General features: G+C 35.4%; 1 protein-coding gene across 29 annotated transcripts in view; it reads left to right on the top strand.

Annotated features, from left to right (window-relative positions):
- ptprub (protein tyrosine phosphatase receptor type Ub) overlaps positions 1-21,706 on the top strand; it is a 442,833-nt gene that overhangs the window by 300,731 nt on the left and 120,396 nt on the right. For all 29 annotated transcript variants that reach the window (XM_009292423.5, XM_073924678.1, XM_073924674.1 and 26 more), the window contains 4 exon segments: positions 5,906-6,015; positions 11,422-11,623; positions 19,255-19,357; positions 20,365-20,638. In XM_009292423.5, coding sequence (XP_009290698.2) covers positions 5,906-6,015; positions 11,422-11,623; positions 19,255-19,357; positions 20,365-20,638 — 689 coding nt within the window.

The following is a 21,706-nucleotide window of genomic DNA, read 5'->3' as shown; positions in this document are numbered from 1 at the left end:
ATTCCACTGTGGTGACTCCTTATAAATCAGGGACTAAACCAAAATATAGTGAGGGAGTAAAGATGAAATGACCCAAAGTCTAGCTTTATAAATGTACATAATAAATAAATAAATAGAGGATTTAAGAAGCTAATGACCTTTAAACACAACATCATTATCTTGCGAAAAGGGTCAATTTTGCTGTAAATCAGGGGTCACCAATCTCGGTCCTGGAGGGCGGTGTCCCTGCAGGGTTTAGCTCCAACTTGCCTCAACACACCTGCCTGGGTGTTTCAAGTATACCTAGTAAGAGCTTGATTAGCTTGTCCAGGTGTGTTTGATTAGGGTTGGAGCTAAAATCTGCAGGACACCGGCCCTCTAGGAACAAGTTTGGTGACCACTGCTGTAAATAATCAGGCATTTTCCAGTTTATGCAAACTTTTTGTCACATTTTTTATTAAAAAGCTTAATTGATGGATTGATGGACAGATGGAAATATGAAAAGATTAAAAATGAATGGATGGATGTACTGATAGATGGAAAGAGACACTGACCGGCCACTTTATTAGGTACATCTGTCCAACTGCTTGTTAATGCAAATTTCTAATCAGCCAATCACATGGCAGCAACTCAATGAGTTTAAATATGTCAAGATGGTCAAGTTGATCTGCTGCAGTTCAAACCGAGTGTCAGAATGGGGAAGAAAGGTGATTTAAGTGACTTTGAACGTGGCATGGTTGTTGGTACCAGACGGGCTGGTCTGAGTATTTTAAGAACAGGAAATTCTCATCATGGATGTGCAGCCAACAAATCTGCAGCAACTGCATGATGCTATCATGTCAATATGGACCAAAATCTCTGAGGAATATTTCCTGTACCTTGTAGTCTTTGCCAAGTCAAAAGGGGGTCCAACTCAACTCTACTACTAGTAAGGTGTACCTAATAAAGTGGCAGATGAGTATGGATGGATGGATGGATGGATGGATGAAGTGAAGGACCAAATTACATTTTCCAGGTCACAGGTGTCAAATCTAGTTCCTTGAGGGCCACAGCTCTGCACAGTTTAGTTCCAACCCTGCTTTAACACACGTGCCTGTAGGTTTCAAACAGGCCTGTAGAACTCAATTAGTTTGATCAGGAGTGTTTAGTTAGGGTTAAACTGAGCAGAACTGCGGCCTTTCAGGAACTGGATTTGACACCTGTCTATCAATTTATAGATAGACTTATGGATAAACTTAGTCTGCCAGACATTTGTTTACATTAAGAGATAGAGGGAAAGATTAAACAAAAATTGTAAAGTTTTTTTGTTGATTATGCCCTTGCAGTATTGACAGTACTGTTGTGGTGTCCACTGAATAAGAATCTTTCACTTTGAACTGTTCAGCATCACAGTCATAAAGACATAGAGACTTTTCCAAATGGATTTAAAATTAATGTTTAATCATTCTCTCTGGGGAGCTGTGCATGAACGGGTCAGAGGAGGTTTTTATATCATTTTATGTGCTGGATCCAACCAGCACTGGCTGCAAAAAGTAAATATATAAAAATAATAATAATAATAATTTTCTGTAAAAAAAAAAATTCGAACACATGTGTTTCATCCAGACAGGAAGTATGATGAAGTGAGAGAGAAAAAGAGAAGGAGGAAAGATAGCGCTCAATTATCAACGCTCCTCTGAAGCTTCAATCAGCAATTCTTTTCTTTCATGGCCTGTCACAGGAAAAACTGATGCAGTCAGCGATTTTGACTCAATCTGAGCGAGCGTGTTATTTTCGCCACCGGCTATCTCTGCCTCACCAACTATCACCCCAGCGCACACACGCTGTGCACATACCCGAGGGCTAACAAGGATGGCTCAGTGACAGAGCACAAATGGCTGTAAAAACATCTGCTGATGTGTTACTTCTGCAGTGTGCGAGAGCTCAGAGCATCATCTGTCTCTCTAGCACCGTTTCCACTTCCTCCCCATTCTTTCTGCCAGCGCTTATGTCTGTTAATGAACTCGTGTTGATATTAATCAGCCAAAAAAAGCCATGTCATCAACTGCAAGTGTTGCCCTTTCTTTCCGTCACACGGGCTTTGTGTCTCCTGCTGAGAAGTCCAGCTTAGACCAGCATGAATTTCCACGCTGCTCCAGGCTGGTCAGATCTGCTTTCATGCTGCTCTGCCTGATTGATCAGCGTTAACTCTGCTGTTCATTTGCAAACTTAAATGAATAAGCTAATTACGCAGCGTGGCTTTTCTGGAGAATCAGGTTAAGCTAGTTAAATAGAAGTGTTAAGAGTGGATAATTTGTCCTTTTCAAAACTATAATGCTTTACATAATTACTAAATAATTCACGCTGTTCTTTTCTATATATTGAAAGGTTGTCGAGATCAAAAAGGACATAAAAGTCCTTTCTATAACTTATAAAAAAACTTTTTTTTTTAAATATAAAGGCAGTTATATATGACTCATATACTCTCAAGTGTTCTGAAGCCATTTTGACGTCTTCTTCTAAAGAAAATACCAAAATTGAGCTGATAATTGGTATTATAGCTCTCAAATTTAAAGAACTTAGTTCTTTCGTAACCAGTCATAGCAATCTGAATATGCTGAAATGCTAATAAAACTTTGGAGCTGCAGTTCAGGGCAAAACTTTCTGTTTTTGATGAAATCATGCAAAGCCAATATACTGTATGTTATGTGAACACGTGTTATTCAACTGAATTTGTGAAAATGATGCTATATAATTACAAATGCTACTTTATATCACGCATGCCAGGCCAATAGATGGTAATTTCCCTTTTTAACACGCTCCTGTACACATACAGTCCTGTAACACCCGATTTTGTTGACAAGTACTAGCATATTGTAACTGAAGAGATGCTGGACAATGTAGTTGAGGATCCACATGCAGTATTTAATACACAAGAAATGGTCAGGCCAATTCGACACAGTGTTGGGATCCCGAAGTGCAAGTGTTCCGGAGGAACCAGAGCACCCGGTGGAAACCCACGCGAACACAGGGAGAACATGCAAACTTCACACAGAGCCAACTGGACCAGCCGAGGCTCAAACCAGCGACCTCCTTGCTATGAGGCGATCATGCTACCCACTGCACCACTGTGACGCCCGTCACGTAGCTAAAGCGATACAAAGCATCGGTCATTTCAGAAGCGTTTTAAGAACTGTCAAATCTCCTTTTGACTGACAGGGTTGGAAAAAACTCATGTATGGATGTAGCTCATGTAGCCTAGTGGACTATGAGTGTGCAGAGTGACTGTGCTGCCAATGGCCCGAGTTTAAATCCTGACTTATACAAACACACTAAAATTATATCTTTATGTATTTTATTAATTTTACTTTTTATGACTAAAATTAGACATATTAATTCACAGCATTTGTTCGAATGTCAGACCAATGTTAAATCAAAGCACAATACAGGAACAGAGCATTTAACTAACATCTTAAGCTGCATCACCCTGGATTCGAACCCATTATCTCGGCATGCTGGTCTGGAACTCTCACCGGTTCACTAACTCACTTGAAGCCTCAACTCTACAACGTGGGGTATAATTCCTTATGCCTAGTTCAGACTGCTTGATTTTAGCCCCGATTTTGGCTCGCCGACAGGTTTTGAGAAATCGCCGACAAATGCCTGAAATCACAGGCAAATCGCTGCTCGTGCATGTGAGTGACAATCACACAGTATGAACTATCAAAGACGCAATCTGAGAGAATCGCCGATGAGTCGCCGATGCCTGCGAGATATTTGGAGTGCTAAATATCTGGAGCTGTCGGCGATTCAAATCATGCCGTGTGAATTGAGTTTTGACTGAAAATAACATCAGCCATCGCCTACAGCCAATGAGAGAGCAGCTTTCACTTGTGTGTGTGTGTATACCTGCTGCAGGCCAGCGGGAGGCTGGGGGAGAAGGTAAAATCGCTCTTTTTCGGTTTATTTGGACCCACGAAATGGAGGAAAACAAGTGGAGGTTTGACAGGACTCTGGAGCAACCGTGTCTGTTTGACATTTCATACAGAAAGAAATTAGTTTATCATCAACGTTGAGGAAAAATGGCTAATTCCCTTTAAACCCAGGTGAGCAAACATGTACATGTTCTACCCCATTAAAGGCTTCTTTCTCATTATGGGGTTGATAACAAAAGATATACTACATGTTTTTGGCTGTGAGACGTAGTTTGGACGAAGTTGTCGGCGATTCTCCCTATAGTAAAGTCATGCAATGTGAATGTCCATGTCGCCGAACCATCTTGCAGTGTAAACAAAGCAGCGACGAAACGCTAGCCCAGATAGTCATGCAGTGTGAAAACATCTGTGACACGACTAGTTTGAAAATCATGCAGTCTGAACTCGGCATTAGTTTCCTGAACTGTTTCTTTGCGGAAGCTCTTCCAGAGCAATACATGAAAAAATGACCACAGGATGTCATTGTAGAGACGCGTTTCGAAACATTTCGGAGCCTCTTTGCCCACTGCTAGCGAAAGGTCAGAAAAGGCAGGAAAACAATTGAATTCATGTTTATTTTTATAAAACTTTTACAATGTAGATTGTGTCAAAGCTGCTTAACACAGAAGTTCTAGTAAATTAAAACTGTCAGTCCAGTTTTCAGAGTTAAAGTTCAGTTTAGTTCAGTTTAGTGTGATTAAATTTCACTGCTGAAAGTCCAAACACTGAAGAGCAAATCCATCGATGCGCTGCTCCACAAATCCCTAACCAAGCAAGCCAGTGGCGAGAACCAAAATTCACCAATTGACGAAAACAATAAAAGAAGGCAAAGGATCTAACACAGACATAAACAAAGAAACACTTTGTGGTATTACAGACTAACAAAACTCAGCAAACTGTGTGTGTGTATGTGTGTGTGTGTGTACACATACCTAAAAGGCCCATATTATTACCTTAATGGTAAATAATAATGCCTAAAATGTACAAAAGTGATCCTCCTAAAATTTTAGGTACTAATATATACTAGTGAGGTACCAATATGGACCCTTCATGTACAAATGTGTACCCTTTGAAAAGGTACTACCCCAGTGACAGCTTATGTTCCTTTATTTCTGAGAGTGTGTGCTGTGTATATAGTCCTCGTAATAAGTTAGAATGATCTTCACCTGTGTGAGTGTTTGTTTCAGTCCAGATAGTTTGCAGCCGTAGCAGGTGTTGATTAACGCGAAGCATCATGGTAGTTGTAGTTCGGTTCAGGAGTAGAATTCGGCATATGCTAGATCGCTAGTGATCGTGACACATATGCTTAGACACATAATTTTCTGAACACATAATTTACCTGCACATAAAATATGAACATTTTTTTTACATTATTATTTTTTTAAGGTTTTTTTTTTTTAAATTAGCATATTCTAACCCTTTTTAAAAGTCCCAAAAATGCATGTTTTAAATGTGTGATTGAAAACTTGGATGTGTAAAGGTACCTTTAGGTTGAGCTACTGTACCAGAAAAGGGAAAATTGATGGCAGAATTTTATTTTTTAAGTGAACTGTCCTTTTAAGCAGCCTGACAGTTAAACAAACAAACTGGCATTAAAAAGACTAGATAAGCTATCATTTCTGTGTTTGATCAAAACAAAAGATCAGGAATGTCTCCAGAAATATATATCTCTGCCTTTTCCCCCCTGTAGCTCAAAGGTTCCATATCACATATCTAAATGACTTTACAACACTACTGAATCACTTACATTATTATTATGGATGAGACTCTGTGATACATTCATAGCATAAGAAGCCTTTTCAAGACTTTTATAATGACAACGGCTGTAATGAGGATATTAAAGTTGACCTTTGGGGGACTTTAAGCGATTAACCCTCTCACTTTGAGTAAATGCTTGAGAAATTAGCAGTCTGGAGTGTAGAATCTGTCTGTATCTTCATTCATAACCAGTGGCTTCTTCGGTTTCCCCTTAGTTCCTGGTGGAATTGCTCCAGAGTCTCTTACCTTCACGCCGCTAGAGGATATGATCTTCCTGAAGTGGGAGGAACCGGTGGAACCCAACGGGCTCATCACACAGTATGAGGTATGTGCTTTTCTTACTTTTTACCACGTTCATATCAATTTCTCTCCCGCTGTCTGAAACCTCGTGAGATTTGCTCTGACATGTCAGCATTTTTACCAGGTGAAATATCGATGAACCACAATGCTTGAAAGACAAAACTTCCCACTGTGTGTTAAAATTGGACTGCCAGCTTAAATTATTTATGAACGCGCCGCAAACATATGATCCCCTGCATGCATGTGCGCACAGACCCTGACTGACAGCGCGCTGCATTAGTAAGACCTTGGAATGCGAGTGTTTTCCGGCTCGAAGTTTCAGTCTAGTAAGCCTAGAAATGCTGAGTTGTTGTTGTTCTTCCTCCTCCACTCAGTCAGTGACAGACAGAAGTATGCATGAAGTCATGATTTGGTCCTGGAACTCTGCATGCTGCCAGAGACACAAGAGCCACCAAGGCCAACCCTGCCTCTAATTGGTCCCTATTGCACCCGCCATCTGTTAGTAAAAGACAGAAGGATGTCTCTATCTAAAGTTATGCACCATCTCCTACACTTTTCTGCCGTTTTAAAATTTCGCCTTTTTTTTTTTAAATTGTTGCTGTGACGTCATTGAAGAACAGCTCTATGAACCTGTGTTATTCTTCAGGCGCCTGGGATTAATTGCTTTGCTCGAGGACACAGTAATAATTGCTCATGGCTCAGTTCTCCAGGGGATTGAATCAGCAACCCTCTAGTCCTGTGCCTTAACCAACACAAGACTATTTTTATGCATTTGGCTGCTGAACTTCTTTATCTATCTATCCATCCATCTATCTATCTATCTATCTATCTATCTATCTATCTATCTATCTATCTATCTATCTATCTATCTATCTATCTGTCTGTCTGTCTGTCTGTCTGTCTGTCTGTCTGTCTGTCTGTCTGTCTGTCTGTCTGTCTGTCTGTCTGTCTGTCTGTCTGTCTGTCTGTCTGTCCGTCCGTCCGTCCGTCCGTCCGTCCGTCCGTCTTTCTATCATTTGATTAATATCTGTTTGTCATTTCCTATATCTTTCTATATTTAGATTTTTTTTCTGGCTGTTTTTTTCTTCTGTCTAGTTCTAGGTCTGTTCATCATTCTAACTTTCTGTCTGTCTATCTATTTCTTTCATTGCTGTCTTTTCCTTTTTGTCTATCTGTTTTGTTTTTTTTCGTCTGTATGTCAGTTTTTTATATATTTATTTATTTAATTATTTTTTTTACAGTTTTTTCAGTGGCTTTGATGCATTTCTCACAACACTATTTACATTTGCACAACAGTTCATGCATTTCTCAAAACAATTAGTACAAACTGCAAAACCTACCTCGATAACCTGCAAAAGTGTGTCACTTGCTCAAAATTGATAGCTCATTCCTCAAAAGCAAGTATTGATGTCAATGAAAGTGTCAGTGTCATCAAGATGAAAAGTCCTGGCAGCATTGTTTATAAACAAGATTGTCAAATGGCTTTGTCATGTTTTTATTTTGACAGTTCACTCTGTTAATGTTTTCCAATGCAAAAAAGTCAGATTTTGTTGAAACTTCCTGACAATGCTCAAGACAGCACTATATACTATTTGCTCAGTCATTTGAAAACTACAGTAAAGTTAGACATCAATGCATTTAGTGAGGTATCTGAGTACAAGACACTGAATATGTATGTTTCACATTTTTACTGCATTTGCTCTTTGCAATTCTAATTTATTCACAGCATTGTGCAAAAGAATAAATACACCTTTATTTACAACAAACATAACATTCCTTTGGGTAGAGCTGTGCACAACTGTAAACAATATAGCATTACATATTAGAACTGAACCTACAATATACACAGGTCTGTTAATCATTCATGAAATTGTTCAATTTAGAAGACATTTTCAGAAAAAAAAGATTAATTTTTGTATAAATTAGCTCGACAGATTTTGACAACTAGCTCAGCATTTTTGTATGTAATGACTCAAGTAATGAAATTAGGACTGATAGTTTTATATGGAATGACTATTCAGCATTCACAAGTTTAGTTCATTTTGACTGACATGACATAAGCGAATAATAATTTTATAAACATCAGAAAGTTGTATGAAAGCAATTGATGCATGTTCAAAAGCATTTGCAATTTGTTGGAAGGAATGAGAAACTGCTGTGTTTTGAGAAATGCATTAACTGTTGTGCAAATGTAAATAGTGTTGGCTATAATATGGCTACTGCGTCTATATATCTACCTCTTTCTTTCTATCATTTGTTTCTTGGCTTTTTAGTCTATCTGTCTGAAAGTATACGGTTCTGTCTTTCTGCCATGGCCAGTTTTCATCTATCTTTAGTTTTATTTTATTTTTTATCATACATTTTCTATTTGTAGTTTCTCTGTCTGTCTGCCATTCTCTCTTTTTGCCCCATATCTTTAGTTTTCTCTGTTTATCTGTCTTTATGCCCATTTGTCCTTTCATGCATTCATATATATGTCTGTTTAATTAAGGCAAATCTCAAATATGACATTAATACAACAAAATTAGTTTTTTTTGTTCTTTTTCTTATTGGATCTAACATTTTTTTAGCAGTGACTACCAAAAAATAACGCTGCCTAAATGTACTTCCAGTACGAATAAATCAGAGCTGCGGCAAATTGAAAGTTTACATCTTTGTCCCAAAACGATGGATATAGCTAACAGTCTAATAAAAGCTTTTAAACTGTTTCTTCATTCTTCCGTTCACTGCACACAGATTCGCCCTGTTCAATGGAAAGGTGGCGGGCCTCCCACAGCCAGCATCTGTCTCTCTGTTCCTCTGTTCCAGAACATTCTCACATTCTTTCTCTCTCTCTTTCTCTTTCTCTCTCTCTCTCTCTGGTAACACTGCCTGCCTCAGTGTCACCTTTCTCCTTGCCCATGATTCAGGCTCTCAGTCAGTCACTAAAAAGTTGTGAGAACGCTGCTCCTGTCACGCTCCAAAACCCCCATCTCACCTCAAGAGGAAAAGTCACTTTTGTTTGTGGATCCGTCATTCAGCTCCACAATGGCCCGAATCAAGATCATCGCGTTTTTTTTGAATGCCATCTCTTTCCATCATGAACATCATCTTTTAACATTTGCACTTAGCGAGTTATCTCTTGCTGATAACTTGTGTTGCTTTTTCTGCACGGGCAATGGCTACCAAAGTCACCCCAAGGATGTTTTCTAAAGGGGATTTAAAGACTTGACCTATAAAGAGGAGGCAAGGACAGATTTTCAGGCTCAAGCAGCCTGATCTTCTCTGCCATACAAAGAGATGAAGGGAGAAAGAATAAGGGAAAGGAAGAGCCTGAAGAATTTGCTCTTGTTTCTCTCAGATTAGCACATTGTCCACTTTTCTGTGAACACCGCCAACAAAAGGCTCACAGGACCACTGCATTCCCCACAAACCCTCTCACAGTGCTAGCATCCATGCCTGTTTTCTTAAAAGAAGCTGCATATATGTGTAAAAAGTTTTCCTAAATTCCTAAAACACAACTAAGTATCTAATGCTTTACAAAAATGTGGTCAGAAACTTGGTCAAGCAGAATATTTTCCCTATATATTATTTTAGCGATGCATCATTCTGTATTTTTGTCTATTCATCCATCCATCTATCCATCCATCCATCCATCCATCAATCCATCAATCTATCCTCTCATTCATAATTTATCTATAATTTATCCATCCATTCATCCATCAATCCATCCACTCATCCGCCCATCCATCCTTCATCCTCGATCCATCCATCCATCCATCCATCCATCCATCCATCCATCCATCCATCCATCCATCCATCCATCCATCCATCCATCCATAAATCCATCCATTCATCCACCCATTCATCCATCCATCAATTTATTCATCCATCCATCCATCCATCCATCCATCCATTAATCCATCATCTCATTCATAATTTATCTATAAATTAATCATCCATCCATCCATCCATCCATTAATCCATCCTCTCATTCATAATTTATCTATAAATTATTCATCCATTCATCCATCAATCCATCCACTCATCCGCCCATCCATCCTCCATCCATCCATCCATCTATCCATCCATCCATCCATCCATAAATCCATCCATCCATCCATCAATTTATCAATCCATCCATTCCATCCATCCATCAACTCATCCATGATTCGTTTAGAATCCATCCATCCATCCATCCATCCATCCATCCATCTATACATCTATCCATCCATCCATCCATCCATCCGTCCGTCCGTCCGTCCGTCCATCCATCCATCCATCCATCCATCCATCCATCCATCCATCCATCATCTGTCTGTCTGTCTGTCTGTCTGTCTGTCTGTCTGTCTGTCTCTCTGTCTGTCTGTCTGTCTGTCTGTCTGTCTTTCTATCCATCCATCCATCCATCCATCCATCCATCCATCTATCCATACATACATATACAGTACTGTATCTATTTGCACTTAGGTTTTATGGTTCTGCCTGTTGTACATTTGTTCTATGTATATCATTCTGTCTAACATTTTAATAAAGTTGTAAAACCAAAAACTTCAACTAATGAATTGCTCAGTGGAATTTGAGAATGATTTAAAAAGCGAACTGAAAACAAAATGTGTGTTGGAAATAGAGGGGCATGAGATAATAATTTATTTCTAAATTAAGAACAACAGTGTGCAGATTTTTTTTTTATGTGAATTAAAAAAAACTTTTTTACAAATTAAAATGCTTAATCAAGTACAGTTACTTAAAATGCTTGCAAACATTGTACCGAAGTAAACAGTGGCTAAGATTATTCTATTAAAATGCTTTTTAAGCATATGCAAATATTATAACCTTGACTAACTTTGGTTGTTGACAAAAACGCTCTATAGTTTTTTTTATTCTTTATTTCTATAGCACTTTTTATAATGTATGTTGTCTCAAAGCAGCTTAACATAGATGATTAGTAAGTTATTTGAAGTAAATTAAAACTGCTTCAGTCCAGTTTTTCTCTTGAGAAAATCTTGTTTTGTTGTAAATGATAAGGCAATTTTCATTTCTGTGTGAACTATACCTTTAATGACATTTGTTTGAATTGAACCAAAGCTTTAAGCTTTATGTAGTGGCAAACAAGAGAATAACAGTGCAGTGTGTCAGTCCTTAAATAATCATACCAGTAATGAATGTTTCTTTTTTTTGTTGTTGCTGTAAATCTATAGTGTAATATTCCCACTAGCTTAACATTGGAAATTCTGAGTAGGCAAGCACACATTGTTTATACAATAAGTGTTTGATTTCATATATGAATCATTTTCAACCCACTCTACATAAGGATGGCAGGGTTAGCAAACTTTTTAAAAAGCATTGTTTGATCTGAGCGACCACACACTGAGTCATAGCATGTTTAGTTCCAAAACAGCAGTGATTTAATGAAAATATGAATCATGTCGTTTAATATGTGCAATTACAGATCAGCTACCAGAGCATTGAATCATCAGACCCCGGGATCAATGTTCCAGGCCCGAGGCGCACTGTATCCAAGCTGAAGAACGAGACGTACCATATGTTCTCCAACCTGCATCCTGGCACCACCTATCTGATTTCAGTTCGGGCGCGCACCGCCAAAGGCTTCGGCCAAACAGCTCTCACTGAGATCACCACCAACATCTCTGGTGAGGAGTGTCTTCATTTGGTTTTTGAGGAGTTAATATGTTTAGATGCAAATATGTTTTTTTAAACAGAGCACTTAGATGGCAGTTTTCACCTATCAGCTGTCCATTATTCAGAATGAATCAATTGGGTGAAGTGTTTTTTGACCATATTTCAGGTACACTAGTTTTTGTGAAACCTATTTGAGTTCTGTCCAATTAAAATCACTTGATGTTTGCTAATTGTGAATGCAAAATGAGTATTTGGCAACACACTTTACAATACGATTTTATTAGTTAATGCTAGTTAATGTATTTACTAACATGAACAAACAATGAACTAAACATTGTGGTAGTCATTCATGTTTGTTCAAATGAGTTAATGGAAATAAAGTAATTCATGCTTAATTTGTTAACTCACAGTGTATGAGTTATGAGTTAATGGATTTGGATGTTAATATTGCATTATTAAATTTTACACTAAATTAATAAATGCTGTACAAGTATTATTCGTTATTAGTTCAATATATTAACTAATAAAACCTTATTGTAAGGTGTGGTTGAGTGTTTTAATGTTAACATATTACTTAAAGGGTTAGTTTACCCCTAAATAAAATGCTGTCATCATACTTATGTCATTACAAATGTATAAAATCATTAATGACATCTGACCTCTCATTAAGATTCTGTTTCTGGGAAAAAAATGCTGGGTTACACACAATTGATTTGTGTTTGGACAGCATGAAGCAATTAAGTTAATTCATTAGTTTTTACAAATTTAAGTGGATTGAACATAAAACAATTAAGTAGACATGAACAAATGGAGGTGTAAAAGGGCAGAGAAAGCCCAGACAGCAGTAGTTATTTCGCATTCCTCTGCCTTTTGTCAGTGTAAATTAATATTAGCTGCTTCAGTCACCACCAGGGTGGACATTTCAGCAAGACAATGATTTGAAACGCAGCTAAGGAAACTCTCAAATGCTTTCAGAGAAAGAAAATCGAGCTGCAGAATGGCCCAGCCAATCACCTGACTCGAATCCAATAGAAGTACAAATTAAACCCACAGAACCATCAAGATTTTTGCGCTCTGTTGAGGTCTGTGAAAAATTCGCACCTAAGCAATGCATGTTACTTCATTCTCATATGAAAGACTGCCATCACTGAAAAAGCTTTTTATATAAAGTAATAAATGTTTCAATACATTCAATACATCATCCTTGTGTCATTCCATTGTTATTACACAACTAATGTTTAGGTTTTTGTTTGTTTGTGTTGCTTATTTTTGTTAGTATTGTCTGGGTTTTTACCTTAATTTGGTTCAAATCCATGTCAACAGCTTCGTTAGAAACATTATTCCCAGGAAAAAAGCATGTTCAATACTTATTTTCTCTGGTGTATGTTTTCCCCCAAAAATTCTCAAGGATTGTGTTGTTTCAGCTAATTTTAACTAGCAGCAAAATATGCTTTTTTGAGTGTATGTCAACATCAAATCTGCTCATCAAATCATTCGAAGACATGAACATTCGTCTGAATTTATTGCTTTATTTTTATGATTATTTTGATGCAACAGGGCTTTGCTTGAATAGATTTTCAGTGACTTTCATTTTGTTAGATTTGATTAAAAATAAATTCATTTATATTCCAAAGATGATCAACTTTAGAATGGGTTTGGAATGACACGAGGCTAAGTAAATGATGTCTGAATATTAATTTTGAGGTGAACTAACCCTTTAACAAGAAAGTGCCACTGATAAAATTGAAGTAATTACTCTGAGAAATCTTTCAACCCCTTCAAGCATTTATAAAGATAAAATAAAGCAATCACTAAGTGATTTTCATTGGCATATTTGTAAAAAAAAAATCCCTCTCGCCTAGGCTGTGGTACGTAAATATGCATAAAGTTATATGCATCACAGTTATGCACATTCATTATAAGTTGATTAAAAACCTGTTAACGTGATTGCTTTTATTCTTCTCTCCTGCTCTGACGGACCACCACTGACCTTTTCGCCTGTTCATCTGCCAGGAATAAATAACTTTAGAGTCAGAACAGGTGCTGTAATTTCTTGAAAAAAAAAAAAAACTGAACGTCTTAGAGGCCGTTTTAATTAGAAATTCAGTGAAAACGCAGAAGTCCCTTTTCTTTAGCATTTCAAAAACACACCATGATGTGAAGCGTACGTGTGCGTGCATGCAAGTATTTCTAAGCACCTTCAGATTTAGATCTATAAACCGATGAATGAAAAACCTCAGATCATTTGGTTTCAGAGAAATATACGCATCGGTTGAATAGACAGGAACAAACTCAAACAAAAACAGGCAGAAAAAAAAAACAGAAAAAAAATCTAAACCCCCAAGACTCCGGTTCATCATTCTGTGCTTCAGGTGCGTTATTGATCTCTAAAGCATGTGTGTGTGTGCGCGTTCATGCCCATATCGCCGTTTAAGAGCCATTATGTATTCCCGAGTGGATCTGAGGAAGTGATAGTAGAAACTGAATCACGGCAGATGCTCAGAAGCCAACAGGCCCTTCAAGAACATTACACGTTTCCTCTCGCCTCAAAGAGAACTGACATCACTGTCATCCTCACCATTCCACAACAGGCCCGGCTTACAAAACAGCACCATATGCTGCTGTCAACCACACGCCACCGATGCTGCATCAGGACTCCTCAACCCTGGGCTGATGCAAAGCGATGTATGTTTAGACCAGTGTTTTTTCTGGTGGTGACAATGGAGAACTTGTGTTTGTTTTTTGGCAATGGCACCATGGCATGATGTGTTGGATGAACACTGTATCCGATTAGAGGATTTAGTGTGATGATAGACAAGGTCCATTAATCTGCCAATATTTGCTTGTTTTGAGATTATTGCCATTGGCCTGGTAGCCCTGTCTATTTGGCAGATTAACAGTCGAGGTTGTTTCACTTTGTATCAATTTACAAAATCTGCCAAAAGTATTGCCAAAGAAAAAAAAAAAAATAATTTTTATTATTATTATTAGTAGTAGTAGTAGTAGTAGTAGTAGTAGTATTTATTATTTATCATTATTATTAATACTATTATTGTTCTTTAATTTTATTTTCGGTTTATTCCTTTTATTAATCAGGGGTCACCACAGTGTTATAAACCACCAACTTATTCATCATATGTTTTACGCAGCAGATGCCCTTCCAGTTGAAACCCAACACCCATACACTCTCATTCACACACATAAGGGCGTCACACACCGGATGCACTGATCAGCGCTGCGACACGGCGTGCACATGACAGTTAAAAGTATCGCACACCAGACGCGGACATTCGCCTGCCGCTCTGTGGCGCGGCAGAAATATTAACAGTGTCCTAAGTCGTGGCTGGGTGCTGCGAACAGCGGCCGACTTGCGCCGTCGGTATGTGTACCCTGATAGAAACCTATGTTTAGAATTCTAAAATGCATGGCGCTGCGTGGCGCTTCTGGTGTGTAACCCCCTATGCACTACGGACAGTTTAGCCTATTCAATCCACCAATAGCCCGTGTCTTTGGACTGTGGAGGAAACCAGAGAACCTAAAGGAAACTCACACGAACACAGGGAGAACAATTAAATTGCAATGTAATCGCAATGTTACAAAATATATTAATATATAGTATTATACAATAATATACTAATGTATATAGTAACATATTGCATTATTGTACTATATTACAAACGTAGTACATACTCGAGAAGCTGGCAATTTCGGATGCAGCCACTGACCAAACTTAATTTTTAAAAATAATTGAAGAATAATTAAAAAAAGAATTCAATGCTGATATAGCACAAACATACAACTTTTTCTTGACATAAAACGACAAGTTTTAAGAACGTGCCACCCCCCAGCCTATTTAGTTTAATACATTTTCCCTTTTCTCTCGCTTTTTTTCTTTTCTATTTTTTTCTATTTATTTTATTTTATTTTATTTTATTTTATTTTATTTTATTTTATTTTATTTTATTTTATTTTATTTTATTTTATTTTATTTTATTTTATTTTATTATTACTGTTTATTTTACTTAATACACCATGCTGTCAACCTCAACGTCTGGTACAGACCTGTTTATATGCTCAATTTGAAAATTGATTTATGCACATCATATAGTGTTTATGCATGTCATATACTGTGAGTTGACAATATGAGGGTTATAGTGTGGTTTATTTTAATTTTTTTTAATCAATGTTGTACTGTTATATATATATATATATATATATATATATATATATATATATATATATATATATATATATATATATATATATATATATATATATATAAATATATATATATATATATATATATTTTTTTTTTTTTGTACTGTTATTGTCTCTTTTTACTTTGTTAACTGTCAAAAAATCTAATAAATAAATCTTTAAAAAAATAATATTAATAATTCAAGTCAAAGTATATTTACAGAGCATTTGTTAAAAATACTAAATGTTAATCACAGTGCTTTACATAAAAGATTAGGGTTAATAGAGACCAGTGATGGGTAAGTTCCTTAAAAAAAGTTATATATTAAAATGATGGAAAATTGTAATTTGATTGCTTTACTAATTACTTCATGTAAAAAGTAATCAGATTGCTAATTACTTTACTTTGAAGTTATGTTTAAAACATATAAAACATACCTATAAATAATACAAAATAATCTGTAGCTCTTTCAGTAATTTAATATTTACTGAAAAACAATACAATGGGTTGAACATAACTTGACATTTTCAAAAGACTTTGATAGTTCGTCCAAAACTTAAACTTCTTTCATCATTAACTTGTTTCAAACCTGTTGACATCTATAGTATGAAAAAAGCACTGCACTCTTTAGGTGTTCTGTGTTTGTCTGAAGTAATTAGTCTACCGAAATGGTCAGCTTTTGTCACGTGACTACGGTTTTTACGGTTTACGGTCACGGTTTTTATCTTGGTGTGCCTGGAAAATGCAAGCACGTGCAATATGCACTGCCAATTTGCACTCAAAAATGCATACAAAATTTGTGCAAAATACTGCATACTGTGTTTAGCAGCTTACAGTAGGTATTCTTTTTTCATTTAAAATATAAATATACCAACATTAGTGTTGTAATTCTAAGGGAAGGCTTTTTAATTATAAATACTACCAAACATGGACTTGAAAAAGAGCGATGCAATTCTTCTGTGAATTTCAGTGTTGCGTCATAAAAAACGCTGGTGTTTCTAAATGGACTGAGGCTGTTACAATAGATGTAGTTTGTTCTGTACGTGTATAGCCATATACTGTCTTAAGATATTATATTCTTGTTTGTTGTCATACTATAATAAATGTGCGCTCAGGCCTTCCAAATCTGTCAGTTGCATCATTCGTACGTAGACCAGAATAATAGTTTGCTTGTGTGCTACTATTTTGTACAGTATCTCTAAATAATATCTGAGGCTATACTTTAAGTGAAGTTCATTCCAGAAGCTGCAGTTTTAATACCATCATCATTGGTTGCCTGATTGTTTGCCTTAGCTCGTCAGCTCTAATTGACTGCTGATATTAAGGAAAGCGTTATTGCTCAACACAACATTCTCAGGGGAAGGACGCAATCCAGACCCAGATCCTTCTAAATGAGTTTCCTCTCTATTTCTTTCCCCCCAAATGCACATCTATTAATTACACCCTGAGACACACAGAGGAACAGGTTTGCAGAAGAATGCAGAGTTCATAGCAAATGTTAGTTGTCCTGGATTTGGAACAGTTTATTAGACAACAGTGTGTATATTTTTAAAATTTGTGAGTTTTTTTCTAACCTAGATGTTATATAGGCTTTTAATAAATAGCTTAAGCTTCACTTTGCGTCACTTTGAAATAACAATAGAAAGCACACTCCAAACATATATTAGTTTTTAGCTGAACTTGTTTAATCATTCATTCATTTTCTTTTTTCGGCTCTTTTTTCTTTATTAATCTGGGGTCCCCACAGCAGAATGAACCGCCAATGTTTCCAGCATATGTTTTACGCACCTTCTTGCTGTGAGGTGATCGTGCTACCCTCTGTGCCACTGTGACGCCCTGATTTAATAATGAACTCAACCTTTTTTTCTGATACAGTCATGTTATTTTTATTAATTTGGTGCATCCAAAATTAAATAAGAATTAGAATATGTTCTTGAAATTGAACAACTGAGTAGGAACTTACGTCATGATCTTAGTTTTAATCTCGGATTTTCAGAAGTGGTTGATCGAGCAAATTGATTAAATTATTTCTTTTTTGATTCAATTTTTTTTTAATTCCATGTGAACCTAAAGTTGCTAACAATTGTATTTTATATTGTTGATGTAATTCCAACTGAATATTGAGAATGGGATGGGGGGTTATTTTTGTGCATCATTCACTTGTAACAAATTAACGGTAAGTGGTTAAGAATATTGTGACTGAAGCCATCAAACTGACACTAACATAGAAAGACCTACAAACACAGAAGCGAATGGTCAGACTTTAACTGAAGATTACCAAATCAAATATTTTATTTTCAGTGGTTTAACTTGCACAGATTGATTGTTCACCTAAATGTGCGCTAGCAAAATAAACATTTACATTTTGATTTCACAAGGACTTTAAGTTAACCCAACGACCAAAGTAACTTCAATGTGAAACAATAATTCTGGACTGAGAAGTCTAAAACAGTGGTGATAAATCAAGCTGTTTAATAAAACAAAGTGAAAAAACTACTGTAAATCTTTTTAATTGAGGTAATGTTGAGTTCTACAAAAAGGCATACTGATTAGTAGGCTCTCATGTAATCTTTACAAATATTTAAGTATAAGTTTATTTAGCTTTTAATATTTATTTCAGTAATCTTAATGAAAAAAATGCTAATGTTTAGACGATTTGTGTACAGTACAGTTGTGCAAAGTGGTATTTGCTGTTCTTTTGTAGATATTTAATATGAGAGATTTGCTGAGCTTTGTTTGCCAAACAAGTGGTTCCAATTGGATTTGTATTGTAAATCCTAAAAAACAAAAGTTCTGAAGTTTTGTTTCATGTGTTAAGTTTTCAGTTCTATAAATTGCGCATACATCCATAGATAGTTTTTTTTGTTTTGTTTTTTGTACAGAAACAGCAAAAAAAAAAAGTTCACAGATGTTGTCTTGCCCTGCTGTTTACTAGGAATGTGATGTGAAAATAATTAATAACAGTTGTTTATAAATAAATAATATATAAACAAATAATTACAAAATGATAATGAAACAAATAAATAAATAATAAATACTTGTTGATTTAAAAAAATAAATGATTACTGGTTACTTTGTGATGAAGCCTGTACCAGACGCCAGTTACAGTATAATGGTATTATAAGCCATGAAAACATTATTATTATTATTATTATTATTATTATTATTATTATTATTATTATTATTATTATTATTACTACTACTACTACTACTACTACTAATCTCACATAACCAAGGGAACTATTTCTTTTTCATTGCTGAGCTCTCATCATTTATTTATTTTTTGACCTGTCAGTACAGTATGTCTTATAGATATTTTATTATTATTTTTTTTAGTTTTATTATTATTTTTTTGATTATTATAAGTTTGATGAGTAAGTTGAAAGATTTCAGAAGACATTCTTATGTCATTTTTTCTCTCCTGTTTTCTCTCTGAATTTAAAGCCCCTACGTTTGATTATGGAGACATGCCATCTCCATTGAGTGAGACAGAAAACACCATCACAGTCCTGCTGCGTCCAGCACAAGGCAGAGGAGCTCCTGTGAGGTAAGAGCAACAGCATTTCATTTAAAAGGAGTAGATTAAAAGTGATTGAGGTTAAGCTATTAAGTTAATAATGTAAAAATACTACGTTTTAATGCATTTTTTATACAACATTGATTACCTCTAAAACAATTCTACTTATCACGTGTAAGAATGTAAAAAGAAATACAATTTAATATAAAATGTAAATAAAACAAATTCAGGTATTAATATAAACAATAATAAATCAATTAAAAATAATAAATTAAACTCAAAATAAAGTCGTTTTATTTTATTTATTTAAGAGTGATTAATACGTTTGAGTGTTTATTATAAGTAATTTGTCTCCACTCTAAATTACATGCATACGTTATTTACATACTACTGAAACACAGGGTACTTCAGCTTTATAGAGGTTAACTAAACTTAAAAATATAAAATATATATATATTTATTTGAAATTAACACCAACTGACATAAAGAGTAAACATATGGTGATTATAAATAAATATGACTTCATTTATTTCAGCTACCATGGCAACATTTTTCATTATAATTTATTCATATCGAAATTAAAAATGGAAAAAAAGTAAAAAGAAATAGATAAATAAATTTATGTTAAATTTAGAGAAAACCTAACCTGCAGGCTGTGGCTGTTTAGAGAATTACCTGTATATGGCATTTTTACAGCCAAACAAATCATTTGAGAGCATGCGTATGTATAAACACAAACATATTTTCCACAGTATATAAACATAAAGCTTGTTTTATTTTTGCCTTGTTTGACACTGGAGGAGTTGTTTTAACTCTGCTAAATCAGAAATAGTAAAACTGAAACTAAATGTATAATAAAGCTAAATATAAATGTAAATAATAAAGGTAAGTAGAAATTCACACAATAAAAACTGCAACAAAAAAGCTACGAAAAAAGTGAACTAAGCCAAAATGTATAACAAATGTAAAAATAGCATTGAAATAAAAAATATTTAAAATAATAGAAACTGTACGAAAACCTTTGTATTTATGTGCAGCACATATCAGGTTGTGGTGGAGGAGGAAGCTGGAAGGAAAGTGAAGAGAGAATTGGGTATTCAGGATTGTTTTCCCATTCCTACATCGCATGGTGAGGCTCAGGCCCGTGGAGCTCCACACTACTACACAGCAGAACTGCCTCCCAGCAGCCTGTCTGAGGCCACGCCGTTCACTGTTGGTGACAATCACACATACAACGGCTACTGGAACAGCCCTCTTGACCCCCGGAAAAACTACCTCGTCTACTTCCAGGCCATGAGCAACTTCAGAGGCGTAAGTTTTGTTTTGAATTCACAAATTGGATTTGCATATTTTTGAATCCTATTCTCAATTTACGACTTGGATTTGTGTATTTCTGACTCCAATTATCAGTTTATGAATTGTATTTGTATATTTTTGAATCCTATTTTCAATTTACAAATTGGATTTGTTTATTTTTAAATCCTATTTTCAATTTACGAATTGGATTTGTGTAGTTTTGAATCGTGTTTCGAATTTCCAAATTTGATTTGTGTATTTTTGAATAGTGTTTTGAATTTCCAAATTGGATTTATATATTTTTAATCCAATTTTCAATTTACAAATTGGATTTGTGGATTAAAAAAAATGTGTTTTGAATTTAGGAATTAGATTTGTATATTTTAAAATTATATTTTAAATTTTTGAATTGGATTTGTGTATTTTTGAATCCAATTTGCAATATAGAATTGGATTTGTGTATTTTTGAAACATGTTTTGAACTTACGAATTGGATTTTGTAAACGTAAATTGCATTTTGGATATATGAGTTATAGTTTGTAAATGTATTATTAATGAGATTGATCTGGCACCATGCATGTGTTTTACGCAAGTTTCAGCTCGGTGCAGGTATCATTTTCATGTTATGCACCGCAATGTTTAAAAAGCAAATACAATTGCACCCATGGGTGTGCTGGTCTGAAAAGAATGGGTGTTAAGGCACATTGTTAGCATGTTGCTATTTTGAGGCAATTAAACTAAACTGCTTTTCTGCCTTTAGTAATTTTATTTATTTATTTATTTATTTATTTATTTATTTATTTATTTATTTATTTATTTATTTATTTAATTTAATTGTCTGTTAGTTAGTTAGTTTTTTAAATAGTGCATTAGAGTTGCAATAGAGTTATATTCAAGTCAAAATGCTTGCATGTGTTGCTTATTACACAAACAAGGATGCACAGCAGCGCACCGATATATTTGAATATGAAAAATAAAAGGATTAAAATGTGAAAGATGGGGTTTTGCTTTTGAAAGATAGAATCTTACTCTGTAGATTGTAAGCTCACGTGCTTTAACTTTGGGCATGAGCAAATCTTTAGC

This window comes from Danio rerio, chromosome 16, assembly GCF_049306965.1.
Source record: "Danio rerio strain Tuebingen ecotype United States chromosome 16, GRCz12tu, whole genome shotgun sequence".
NCBI lineage: Eukaryota > Metazoa > Chordata > Actinopteri > Cypriniformes > Danionidae > Danio > Danio rerio.
This window is presented reverse-complemented; position numbering and strand designations above follow the sequence as displayed.